Below are 13351 nucleotides of genomic sequence, written 5' to 3' on the forward strand. Positions count from 1 at the left end.
AGGTAAAAAAAAACAATAACACCTATGATACCACAACACACCAAAATCATGAATTTGATGAAAAACATTGTGCTTCTTTATTCGTATGTGTTGTATTTGAAGCTGTTTTTTTGCAAAGGGATAACCTACTAGTGAGTCATTCCTTCCCCAAGGCAATGTAGCATGATGCCATGATAATGTTAAGACAGGAATGCAGACTGTGTAGACTCCACAACAATTACATGGCCTGGGCAATGAAGCTCCTGATGTTTAACTCCCCGTGCCCCGAGGACGTCTCGGTGTAAACAAAATAATCAGCATTGTTGTGTCTCCTTGAAGCCAAACAAACTGATAAACATATGTCCTTCCTGGCAAAAATCTTTAGAAAAATGAATTATTCAAAAACATTTTCGTTGTGCATAGTTTACATCAATGTTTGCTTGATGGCAGTCTGCAAAAGCTACCTTTAATCCCGGTGGTGACAGTAGAAATGTAATTTGATTTAGTAATAATTAGTAGTTTTAATTGGATTGGAAGTAATACTTAAGTATTTGTTACACCACCAATAAGAAGAAAGCTAAGAGCACAGTCAAAGCTGAGCTAAGAGCCATGTATGAAATGCTCCCACATACCCGTGTGTGGGTCCACGCTGAACATGCCGTGCTCGTTCCCACTGATGATGCCGTACGAGATCTCTCCGTTAGCCTCCGTGTCCCGGCTGGCCGCCTGCACTCTGAGCAGCTGTGAGCCCGCCGCCACGTCCTCCGGCACGGTGGCGGTGTATTCGCGGTGCTCGAACACCGGCGGGTTGTCGTTGATGTCCAGGACGGAGATCACCACCTGGCACAGTGAGGAGAGGCGCGGGGAGCCCCGGTCACTGGCGCGGGCCTTCAGCTCGTACGTCGACTGCACCTCGCGGTCCAGGGCGCGTTCCAGGCTCACCAAGCCGCTGTGCTCGTCGATGGAGAAAAATCCATCAGCAGAATTGACCAACGAGTAGAGGATGTCGCTGTTAAGACCTGGCATGACAGAAAAGGTAAGAAAAAGTTATTTTTTTTGCAGTCTTTACATAATCATTCCTGTCTGTTAAGATGCGATACCTCTCAGTTTACAACCTGTCCCTGTACCCACATCTCAGCAATTTACCTGCTGAGTGAAATGTTTTCTTCACACCATGAGATAAATAGCCACATCAACAGAAATACTCCTTTAAGTACAGGGCGTAACAAGCATATTGATTTGTATATTGATGTATTGATTCTTGAATGATTAAAATCGCCACCCTCTCCTCTCATTCCGACACATCCATCTTTCATACAGCCTCTGATAAACAGGAGCTGTAAACGCCTTAATCCATGCCATCCTCATAACTCATGTCCTCCCACTAGCAGGACGCTCCCAGCAACAAGACAGAGACGGATCACGATAATAATCATAATGCCTTTCTGCAGGTGGCCTCCATTTGGAATACGCTATTATATTCCAATCTATCAGGTAAGTGCCCCCCCCGTCCTCCGTGGATCTCATTATGATGCTGGAGAGTCCACCACGGGGAGCCCTGCTTATATAGTTTCCCATCACTTTTATCTGGTGTGATCATCCTTGAGACAGTTGCTTAATGGTAGTTAAGTGAATTGAGCCGACTCTCTATTGGCTAAATTGCCTCATGCAGGTAAGTTTATGGGTGTTTGCTCATCTCAGTCCCACGGCTGGAAAGTTTATATCAAAGTAGACGAACAAGTACGTAAGTGATTCAACGAGAAAATACGTCAGCAGATTAATGAAAAACACTTCTTAGTTGCAGCCGTATATTAAAGGAGAACACACCCTAAATTAATAATTCCAATATGTTGTTTCCATATTTCCATGTGTGGAGCCGTTCTATAGACAATGACTGGGAGTGTTTGTATTCATTTTTAAACCCAAATGAGCTTAATCATATTGTTTCTTAGTGTTGTGACGGAATATGTACCCAAATACTCACAACATTCTAATACTGTCGCGTAATAGATGACACTCTCTATGTTGTCTATAACACGGGTTCTCAACATTTTACAACTTAAGGCCAACTTCTGAGTGATATAAATATCCCAAGGACCATCTTCCCAAATAAATGACAAAAACAAAAAAAAAAGGAAGCAAAAAACCTAAGCTGTAAATATGAGTTATGCTTCTGTCAGCTGTAATGGCAAAAATAAATATTCTGCGAACCCTCACCTCTCACTGCCTGCCATTATAATCCACATTCAATGCATTCTGGGTAATATATCTTCACCACAGCTTTTACTGCCGCAGGTTGTCACCCCGTACCAGAGACGGTTAGCTAGCTAACCGTGGCAAGACACGCTTGTCCCTACCTGACGATGTGTCGTGATTGGTGTGGCGATATTTAAACATAACTGGTCATCGTTTCTGTACTCGTGTGAATTCTTGAGCACATTTAAAAATATCTAGCTTTGCAAATTACCCAAACATTCCATTTAGGGTTCGGGTAGATGGCGAACCCGATGGCGTAGAGTCCCACCAGTGGGCCCAATTTATAGAACATTTTAAATCTGTTTAAGCCAGGATGTATCGATACTAGTCGCGGATGTATCGATACACTATCGTCGAAAGAATGATCGCGATAGTAAGCTATATTGATATTTTTGCACAGCCCTAATTAATTAACTATACAATTCTCCCAATTCATTGTCTATGGAGCAGTTCCACAATAGTTTTGGGAGAATTGTTCGTGTTGTGTCTTATGCCGTAGGAATAGCATGTATGCATTTTGAAAATGGGTGCAGTTCCCCATTAAAGACAATGTTGTACAGCAAAGTATTAATGTAAATCTCTGTAATAATGTCAATCGGCAATTATTCTAAATGCACACTAATCTTAAAAGCAACAACAACATATTTCATTTTGAGGACAGCTGGCACTTTAAGGCATCTTTCTCTACACTATTGGAGGCGAGATTGTCAAGAACACGTATGAATGTGGTGCAGCACCACGGTGGCAAAGCACAGCATTTTCATATTCCTCCAGAATGGAGGGATATGAGGAATTGAAAGAAGAAAATAACAACAGCGAGGCAGTGCAGAGAGAGACAGAGTGATAAAAGGATAAGGCCAAATCATAGAAGGAATGTGTACTCGCATAACTTTAGTTTGTCAGATCACGGCCACCAGTCTGGATCTGTTTGTCAGTCTGGTTCTGAACTATTCCGCACTGCTAAGTGCTGCCCTTTCAGCGATTCCAACAGCAGGCTGAACTGAGGAGCAGCAATGTTGTTAAGTAGCAGACGCCTTCCAGCCAAATGGGCAGGTGGATCTTTGAGGCAGTGGCACACAGCAGCCAGAGCCAAGAATGAATCCTGGCAGAGCTATGCACAGTCAAATATCTCTATTCTCTTCGGAGGAGGCTTCACATTTTGATGTTTGCCTGCTAAGACAGTTGACTGAAGCCTGAGTGAACTGGGTCAAAGCTAAACACCAAATTCTTCTTGTACACTCTACTTAATGCTTGGGACTTGCCCAGCTGCGCTTTAAGTTAGAACCTAAATAGAAAAAATAGTAGACAGGCACACACACACACACACACACAAAAAAAAAAAATCTCAATGTGTGTGATACCCACATGTGAGGGAAATAATAATCAAATCCCGCTCTGCTTTCACTCAGTGTAACTCTAAATAATTATTGCCCCTGGCTAAACTGCAGGAAGCACCTTTTTTTCTCCACCCCTCCTTCAAATACCCTTATCCTTGATATCCAAAATGTGAGCAAATTGTGTGGCAGTTAAGCCTCAGGGAAGACATGTCTTAATACCGTCGCTTTCCATTCACTATTTAAGGTTTCTCTCTGAGGGATCCAATTCTAGCTCCGTTTCGTCCTGTCAAGCTGTCAGTCCACCCAAAACAAGGGACTGAAAAAAAAGGGGGGAAATAGAAAGTGAAGGCGTCGAATGGCTTGTGTTCCACTAAAGTAAAGGTGTAATCTGGAACGGCAGGTCCAATGGTTTCCTGGATAAAGTCTCAAGGAGCTTGAAATGACTGTTTAACTGCGTGGTGTGAGTTCTCAGTCTTATCCACACGCGAGCCTCTCGGTGGTCGGCAATGCTTGCTGAAAGGTGAAGAAGCCGCAGATAAATATGTGGCCCCGTGGCTTTGCACCAGGCAAATGGAAAATTACAATCAGCCCTTTTGAGAATTCAGCTTCAGAGAGAGAAATTTCATTAGAGTGTAATGGAGCTTTTAATTTGAGGGGTTGATCATTCATGAAATTCCACTTTTGTTATCCTTCCCTCTCGCCATTTAGTGTAATGACGTCGCATAAAGGAAAGATAATAACCCGTGCATAGTGAGTCAGCATTTAGCCAAGATGCATATGCATGCTGTATACTATGATGCTAAACCCCCTTTTAAAAACGGTATTTGAATCAACGGTGCTTTTTTTTTTTTTTTTTATTCTGACCTTGAGTAATGCTTTTGTTTACCTTTGATTTGTATTTTAAGCATGAGAGCTCTCAAAAGTGTATCCAAAACATAGTTTTAATATTAAAAAGTGTCTAATCATGGCTTTTTTGACAACGACATATTTGTATTTATTTCAGACCCTTTTTATAGAGCTGTCATTTCAAAACAAGTCAACTACTCAAGTAACAAGCAACTCATAAAACTAGCATTAGCTAGCTAACTACAGCTGATAAGACCAGCAAAATGGAGGCGGGGCTTAGCCCACGTTACAGTACTGGATTCACTTTACATTACATTTTTTTAAGTTAACGGACTGATTGTTTCTCGAACACACAGTCATGGAAACGTGACTGAGAATGAACTCACCAGAATCAATATCGTTGGCCAGCAGTTTTGCCACATATGTGCCCATCTCTGTGTTCTCGAAGACCGTGATGGTGTAGGGATCAGAGGAGAACTGAGGCGGGTTGTCGTTGACGTCTTCCACGGTGATGTGGACGTCGGCCTCGCAGTAGCGCCCTCCTCCGTCCACCGCCCGCACTCTGAACCTGTGCTCATCCTGCTCCTCTCGGTCGAGGGGCTGCGAAGTCTTCAACTCCCCTGCAGGTAAGACAGAAGGCTTTTGAGCAAAACACACAAAAACACACAAGACACTAGAAGGATTTCATATGCTATTTAAAGAACATAAAACACATTCAACATACAGACAGGGGTATCAGAAGACAAACCATGTACAATATACTCTAAAGCACTGGAACCCTCTTGTGTCCTGTCTACTAACCATGTAAAAAAACATTGAAATAACCGATGGCTTTCAAGAGTGAGAAGAGGGGAATAAATAAATAATTGACGCGCGAAAGCAGGAAGAATAGAGCAAAGAGAGTGGAAGGATGAAGGGAACCATCGGAGTTGGCAGCTAAGAGCAGCTTGGAAGTGTCCTGGGAGGTGAGGCAGCCAACATTACCACAACCTCTCTGGAAAACTCCAGAGCCTCTTGGCGGTCCTCATCTGCAATAATCCTACTTGTCTGCAGTGAAAAAAAATAACATCCCCTCTCCATAACAGTAGCACTGCTGCTGGAAGCTGAATATTGACGGTTGCCAAAAGACAGCTGGATGGTATTGTTGACTCGGTTTCAGTCTCTCAGCATATTAAAAGCAGAGTTTTGCCATTACTTAGGGATTCTATGCATCAGCAGACATGTCGGATAGCTGTTTAAATCTACTGGCTTAGTTTGTTTTGTCCTTTCATGCGTTAACTTGGCATTTATTTTAAAACCACGTTGGCGGTGATTAACTGGCATTGTTTTTCTTTCTTTTTTTTTCCTGCTCTCATTTTGCATCCCAGCAGCCAGATGGAATCTCTGATTTAGAGGGTCTCCAACAAGAAATTATTTGCAGGCAAGAAGTATAGCGGCCATAAATTGAATTTTAGTGTGCAACTCTGTGTTTTTAGTGCCACTATGGGTCTTTTAAGTTGCCCCGCTGGGAAATGTTCTTGGCTCTTTTAAAAATGAATAAGTAAATAACTGGGCAGAAGAAAATACCCCCTTGCCTCCTCTATTTCTAATAATGATTTCTGTTGTATACAGAAACAAATAAAAAACAAAACATTATCACTATTTTCAAATCTTAAGAGTGTAGAATGTAAGACTCGCTGTCGTGCTGAGCTGCCTTTTTGATTTTGTGGCTCCAAGCCGAGGACCAAGAGTGTTTCATGAGAGACTTTAACAGGAGGGTTCCACATACTGCTTCCCGATATTCAGAATAACTTACAACACAGCTGGAACGCAATCTAACTCAATGACTGTGGACAAAAAAGGCTTCAACAATTAAAGAAACGATGAATGTATTCATCATATGGAATATATTGCTTTTTTTACACTGAACACAAAAAAGTCACACAACCAATACTGTTCTTCGTACACATAAGCATTTTACACAAGATACACGCACCTGTGTCAGAGTCAATGATAAAGAGTTCAGATCCAACTCCCTGGAGTTCGTAAGAGATTTGGGCGTTTGAGCGGATGTCAGCATCTGTAGCAGAGACCTGCAAGACGAGCCTGCCGGCGGGGGAGTCCTCTGGGACTCTCTCGCTGTACAGGGACTGGGGGGAAGGAAAATGGAAGAGGGAGAGAAATGAAAGTGAATAGGAAGAAAAGGGCACAACAAACGCAAACGAAGTGCAGAGAAATTCCGACACAGTCGAGAAAAAAAAATGGACTTTACCTTTTCGCATACAGGGCTGTTGTCATTGGCATCCAGCACCTTGACCTCCACGACGGCTTTGGCAGTAAAGATGCCATCACTGGCTGTAATGTTAAGAAGGTAATTGTCCTTCTCTTCACGGTCCAAGGGCTTCCTGACAGAGACCTTCCATTCATTCTGAATGTGTTCGATGGCAAATTGGCCAAGTGGGTCCCCTCCTGTTTGGTGTTAAAAAGAAATATACCACTTCAGAATGATCAACAACTCAGAGGCAGGAAAGCAGACGCATTAAAAAGACACAAGGCTAAGGCTCTGGCCTGAATTTTAAAATGCATTCCACAAAATACCTATCAATAATTACTGAAATCATCTTTTAAGAATTCATCACTGCTTCTCAAAGCCAATCCTTACTTCTAAATCAAATCTGTTTGGTACACAAGCAATACCACAAACCGAAAATGTACATGAACTAATGCTGGACTCGGATTCCTCTTAATATTCCCAGACTTGGCATAGTTATTCACACATGCTAATTAGCACTAGACAAAGTATTTCCCCCCAGCCTATTTCAAAGCATTATTCAGATAATTATACATTTCTGTATCATGATGACCTTAATATTTGCCTTGAGCTTTGGCAGATTAGGCGATAACTCAAGACTCCTAACAGATAATAGAATTGTATAATGTTTCAAAGATGAGATATTATCATCACATTAAGTGGCATAAACGGATAACCCCACTCTAAGCTCTGTTTATGAAAAACACAAAGGACTATCGAGTAAACTCTCATGGCATACTGCTAATGTGTTTCACAAAATAATAAACACCCACCTGTGATGAAGTAGTTCACATGTTTATTGATGTCCTCAGAATCATCATCCGTGGTGCTGAGGATGGCAATCACCCCGCTGGGCGGAGGGTCATCTTCACTAACTGTGCCTTTGTAGATCTCTGCAGTGAAGCGGGGCGGGTTGTCGTTCACGTCGGCGACCGTTACCTCCACTCTGGTGCCATTAAAGTGTTGGACTTTGTCGCCTTGGTCTGTGGCTAGGACGGCGATCGTGTATTTGTTCGTCTTTTCACGGTCTAGCTCTTTTAAGGTGGTCACCCATCCAGTTTCGCTGTTAACAGCAAACAGCTCGGAGATCTCCCGCGAGTTCTGCTTGGGGTCGAGGCTGTAAACAACATGGCCGTTGGTTCCAGAGTCTTGGTCGGTGGCTTTGACTTGGATCACTTGGGTCCCGCTCGGAAGGTTTTCCACAGTGACGGCCTCATAAGGGTCTGACTCAAAGACAGGTTTATTGTCATTCAGGTCTTTCACTTGGATGTTAACATTTACAGATGCTACTATCTCGTAGTTCTCATGTTTGTTTTGGGAAAGCAAAGTGAGTTGGTACCACTTGGTCATCTCATGGTCGAGGCTTTTCTGAAGCTTCAAGGCTCCACTGTCTCTGTCGACAACAAAGACCTCATCTTCATTGCTCTCGGGGGTGTTGCCCTTCGCAAGGCTGTAAACGACGGGTTGCTCACTCTCAGCCTGAATTACATCGATCTCTGTGCCAATGGGAAGGTCTTCAGCAATTGTGTAGCGGTAATGTGTTTCAGCGAATTTTGGAATGGGTGTCTCTGGTGCAACAATCCTAATGTAAACCTGTACAACAGAATGTTTGGGTGGATTCCCGGTATCCTTCGCCCTCACAAAGAATGCATAGAGCTCATTTTCAAGTCCGATGAGACTCTCTTTGGTTGTAACGACCCCAGTGGTTGGGTGGATTTCAAAGTTCTCTTCCACGTTTTCAACATCTGCTTCGATTGAGTACTCAATGTCAGCATTGCTTCCCTCATCCATGTCTGAAGCAGCAATTTTAACCACAGAGGTTCCCCTTGGGACATCTGACGCAATAGTGGCTTTGTAGTCAGCTGCCCTGAATTGTGGGGCATTGTCATTGACGTCTGTGAGAATGACATTGACTACAGAAAAGCCTACTTTTCCACCGCCGTCCTTAGCTATGAGAGAAATAGGAATAACCTTTTCGATGGTATTTTCACGATCAAGGCTCTCAAGAGTTAAAATCTCTCCGTCTTCATTGACAGAGAACTTGTCTTTTGCAAAGTCATTGACAATTAGGTATGTTATTTGCCCATAAATGCCTTCGTCGTCATCTGTCGCCTTTGCTTCTGCTACCAAGGTACCAATAGGTGAGTTTTCAACGAGCTCTACCACATAGTCCACCTGAGAGAAGGTGGGGTTGTGGAAGTTGGCACCAGTAACTGTTACCATGACGAGGGCTGAGCTTCTGAATACACCGTCTGATACCGATACATTTAGGTTGTAAAGAGGCTGCATATGTGGCCTACGGTGGTTGGAAATGGCAATGGCGCCTGTGTGTTTGTCGATGGAAAAGTTCTGATCGTCATTACCGGATATTATGGAGAACTCCAACTTATTGGAGTCTGAGCTATCAGCATCAGATGCCTGGACTTGGGTGATGAAGTGTCCACGTGGGGCCAGTTCACTAATAGTAGTCTTATAAGTGCGCTCTGAAAATATTGGAGCGTTGTCGTTGAGGTCTGTAACGTCTATCGTCACAATGACATCATTGGATAGGGATGGAACGCCTCCGTCCACAACCCGGACTCTCAACTTGTGCTGCTGGATCTCCTCATGATCAAGAACTTGAGCTGTAGAGATCATTCCTGTGTCACGGTCAATGGTGAAAGAATTTGAATTCTTCCCCTTCTCTTCAACCAGCTGAAAGAATACTTCTTGGTTATTACCAGTATCAGAATCTTTGGCATCAACTTGCAAAATGAAGGTACCAATGACAGAGGCCTCTGAAATATTGGCATGGTAGGCCTTTGACAGGAACACAGGGGCGTTGTCATTTACGTCTTCCAGAATGATATCGACAAACACTTCAGAGTGTGCTCCAGTCAGAGAATCTGTGGCTCTTACATTTAACTTATAGGCAGGATGTGTCTCAAAGTCCAGATGCTGAATCACATGAATTACACCTGTGTTGAAATCAATTGAGAACTGTTTGAAAGGATCTCCCTCTGAGATGGTGTACACAATACGAGGGCCTTCAGAATCATTGGCCTGTACATGGAGAACAGGTGTGTGTAACTGGATGTTTTCAGGGATTTCAATGCTGTAAAAAGGCTTCTCGAACACAGGCATTGCTTTGTTCACAACTGTTATTGGAACTTCTACTTCTGCTGAGAGTGTTACCTCTCCATTATCTTTTGCCATAACAACGATAACAAAGTCTGTGTTGAGCGAATCCTTCTCAAATTTCTTTTTGAGGGAGATTTCACCAGAGGGGGAAATTTGAAAGTGCTCCTGGTGATCCTCTAGGTGATAATGGATTTCTGCATTCGGGCCACTGTCTTTGTCCACTGCTGTGACTTGTCGGATGACCTGGCCTACCTCTGCATCCATCTGGACCAGGGCGTGATAGGGAAGGTTTACAAACATAGGTTTGTTGTCATTTACATCTTCCACTGTCACAGTTATTAGAACATGAGCCCCATCTTCAGATTTGTCCTCTCTGGTGACCTCGACAACTATATCAAATGTGTCCTGTGCCTCTCGATCAAATGGAATCCCAGTGGTTGAGATTACTCCAGATGTGTGGCTGATTTGAAATCTGCTGTCAGGGTTCAAAATTCTGTAAAACATGGGCTCGTTCACCTGGTTCCCAACAGCAGCAATGACTGCGAGTGTTTTCTTCTCGGAAAGGTTTTCTTGGACATTGGCCTTGTAGGATTCCCTGGTGAACTTCAGTTTACTCTCTTTGTTTTCCTTCACATGTAACTTTATTGTAGCAACAGCGGCAAATCTACCATCAGAAACCCTAACCTTTATTTCATATCTGCTCCTGAGCTGTGAGACATTCTGAATAGAAATTATGCCTGTGATTGGATCAATTTTAAATTTATCACCAATATTTCCCTCAGAGATGGAGAAGAGAAGTTTGGAGTTAGGCCCAGAATCTGAGTCTGTGGCGTTCACTTTCATGACTTCCACTCCTTTGTATGTTGGCACAATGACGGTTGTCTCATACAGTTCTTGACTAAAAACTGGTGGACAGTCATTAACATCAATTACTTCAATGGTCACGTTGGCTGGCGTCTCTGCAAACAGGCGTGGCATTCCTAAATCATGGACCTGGACTGTGAAGCGGAAAACACTCTTCTGTTCATAATCAAAAGCCGTTGTGATTCTGATGGCTCCAGTGCTTGAGTCAATGGCGAAATAGTTATGAGCAAAAGGTTCGACAATTTGGTAGATGAGCATGGCATTCTGGTCGCAATCAGCATCAGACGCACGAATGACAAAAGGGGTGTTTTCATGAGTAAGAACAACACTGTTGACGGGGGCCGATTCACTGATTACCCCTTTGAATTCTTTCTGGAGAAATATTGGAGCATTGTCATTTTCATCCTTTAGGTGAATCAGAAGAGTTGCGTTGCTGGCAAGTCCCGCCATGTTGGTGCCCTGTATGATCAGCTTGTATTGAGAGGCGGCCTCATAATCTAAAGCTTTCTGGGTCACAACCACTCCTGAGTTAGGGTTTATATCAAATGCGTTGTTGATGTTGCCACCTTTTATTTGATAGAAAATAGACGACTGGCTGTCGGCTGTGACCAAGCTCACGAAACTTCCCGGATGGACTGATTCACTGACTTCTGCAGAGAACTCTTTTTCGGTGAATTTGGGGGCTGCATTGTCAGAAATAGTAACCACAATGTGTACAGTGGCTGTAGTTGACAGTGGAGGTATTCCACTATCAGAAGCCTTAATGGTGAGTTCAAACAGGGTCTTGCTGCTGCGATCAAGCTCTTTGGCTACTGTAATTGTCCCAAGAACCGGGTCGATGGCAAATGAGTTTGCAACATTTCCTGCAAGAAAGAGACAACAAAAGTAGAATATATTAATGACCTGTGATATGTGCCTGGTGATGCAAAACATATATGGTATATATATGTTTTCTACGTGTTGTATCAGGAAGGTGTGGTTGATGAGCATTTGTAATTTCAGAAATGGTAAAGTACTTTCCAAGCCAGTCATCCTCATCAGTTTCACACAGAACAAAGCAAGCTACAATTGAATTACAGCAAGTCATCTTAGCTATGTCAAATATGCATATATTCAAACGAAGAGATGAGGGACACGTTTTTCTTGCATGTCTCTTACAACAGCATATTGTAGGAGAAAACCATCGTGGGAAACTCTGAGGCGGGATATACCCATTTCTCATGTATTGGGAGATCCTCTAGACAAAGTCTTCAATATTCTCCTACTCTTAGTAAAGTATTCCATTCATGATCAAGATCCAGTGGGCAGCAAGGCTCAAAATGACTCATGCATTTTTTACGAGCTGATCCCATTTGCATTTGATTACAATGGAAGCTTTCTGCTATGAGGAAAAAAAATAACTAGGGAAACTTCGGATCAACAGAGTGGCACAGCAACTTTGTGTGCATTTACCTGATTCAATGCTGTAGACAATCGCTGCGTTATAGCCCTTGTCTTTGTCAAGAGCTGTAACCTGGAGCACAGCCGCGCCTACTGCTGCGGACTCAAACACACGTCCAGAGTAAGGAGTGCCTATGAACCAGGGTGCATTGTCATTGGTGTCGTCCACATTGACAATAACACGCACAAGGTTCCTCTTTACTGGAATGTCCTGGTCTCGAACCTGGAGAAGACCAATTTGGAAGGAGACAGACAGACATAGGAGGGAGGACGAAAGGGAAGAAAAACAGGGAAAGGCATGAGTCTTACAGCCCTCAAGGGATAATTCGTTCCTGAATAGTAACACAGTAAAACAGCAAACTATTCATGTTTTCAAAAGCATAGCGACAAACAAGCTTATCTTAATTTCACGGATGTTTAATTTTCTAATAAGGCAGACAATTAAAAAATAAACTAAATGAAACCGCATGTAGGAACGTCTCACAATTTAGTGTCAGCGTTCGTTGGTTCATACCATGACAGTGAGGATGTGACGATGCATAGTCTCGTGATCCAGTCGCTCGGCGGTGTACAGAGTGCCTGTTCCCGGGTCCAGTCGAAACTTCCTCAGGCTGAAGGGATCGGTGCTGCTCAGCAGCGTAAAGGTCAGCTTGTTCTTCTCGTCTCTGTCCGTGGCGCTGATCTGCAGGACCTCAGTCCCTGTTGGTTTGTCCTCAGGGACGTTCACCTCGTACACCTGCTGAGAGAACTGTGGCCGGTGGTTGTTGGTGTCAATGACACGGATGAGCACCTGTAGGAGAAAAATAAATGGCAGAGAATATATATTAAAACCAGACTTTCATCATCTCCCAAATAATGCATCTTAAAAAATAATTCTGAGGTTATTCTCTTAGCCTTTCCTACTTTTGTCATTGTGCACTTAGGACTGTCATGTTTCTGAGAATAACTGGATGGTTGAATCGGTCGAAAGAAATCCAGTGTTGCACGTTACTGTTGTGTATGCAAGCGTCTATTTGATAGAAAGAAGTGGTCCCCATACTCCAAAAGCCCAATAATAACCAGAATAAAGGTTTCAGTGTAAATGGACTTCATAGTTTTAAACAGAATAATGATCAACAAACAATATGTGTCCAGCTCTTTATATTTACTCTCAGTCTCACCTCCCTCCATCTACACACACACACACACACACACACACACACACACACACACACACACA

General features: G+C 43.1%; 1 protein-coding gene across 9 annotated transcripts in view; it reads right to left on the bottom strand.

Annotated features, from left to right (window-relative positions):
* fat1a (FAT atypical cadherin 1a) overlaps positions 1-13351 on the bottom strand; it is a 73657-nt gene that overhangs the window by 14101 nt on the left and 46205 nt on the right. For all 9 annotated transcript variants that reach the window (XR_004213313.1, XR_004213314.1, XM_031863358.1 and 6 more), the window contains 7 exons: positions 12647-12922; positions 12145-12355; positions 7482-11555; positions 6670-6866; positions 6394-6547; positions 4805-5038; positions 612-998 (listed from right to left, as the gene is read on the bottom strand). Coding sequence is in view for 7 of the 9 variants with exons in the window: in XM_031863358.1 (XP_031719218.1) it covers positions 612-998; positions 4805-5038; positions 6394-6547; positions 6670-6866; positions 7482-11555; positions 12145-12355; positions 12647-12922 (5533 nt within the window). In the remaining 2 variants the exon portion in view is untranslated. The remainder of the gene's footprint in view (positions 1-611; positions 999-4804; positions 5039-6393; positions 6548-6669; positions 6867-7481; positions 11556-12144; positions 12356-12646; positions 12923-13351) is intronic.

Source organism: Anarrhichthys ocellatus, unplaced genomic scaffold (genome assembly GCF_004355925.1).
Source record: "Anarrhichthys ocellatus isolate YVR2014 unplaced genomic scaffold, GSC_Weel_1.0 scaffold28, whole genome shotgun sequence".
In the NCBI taxonomy this organism is placed as follows: domain Eukaryota; kingdom Metazoa; phylum Chordata; class Actinopteri; order Perciformes; family Anarhichadidae; genus Anarrhichthys; species Anarrhichthys ocellatus.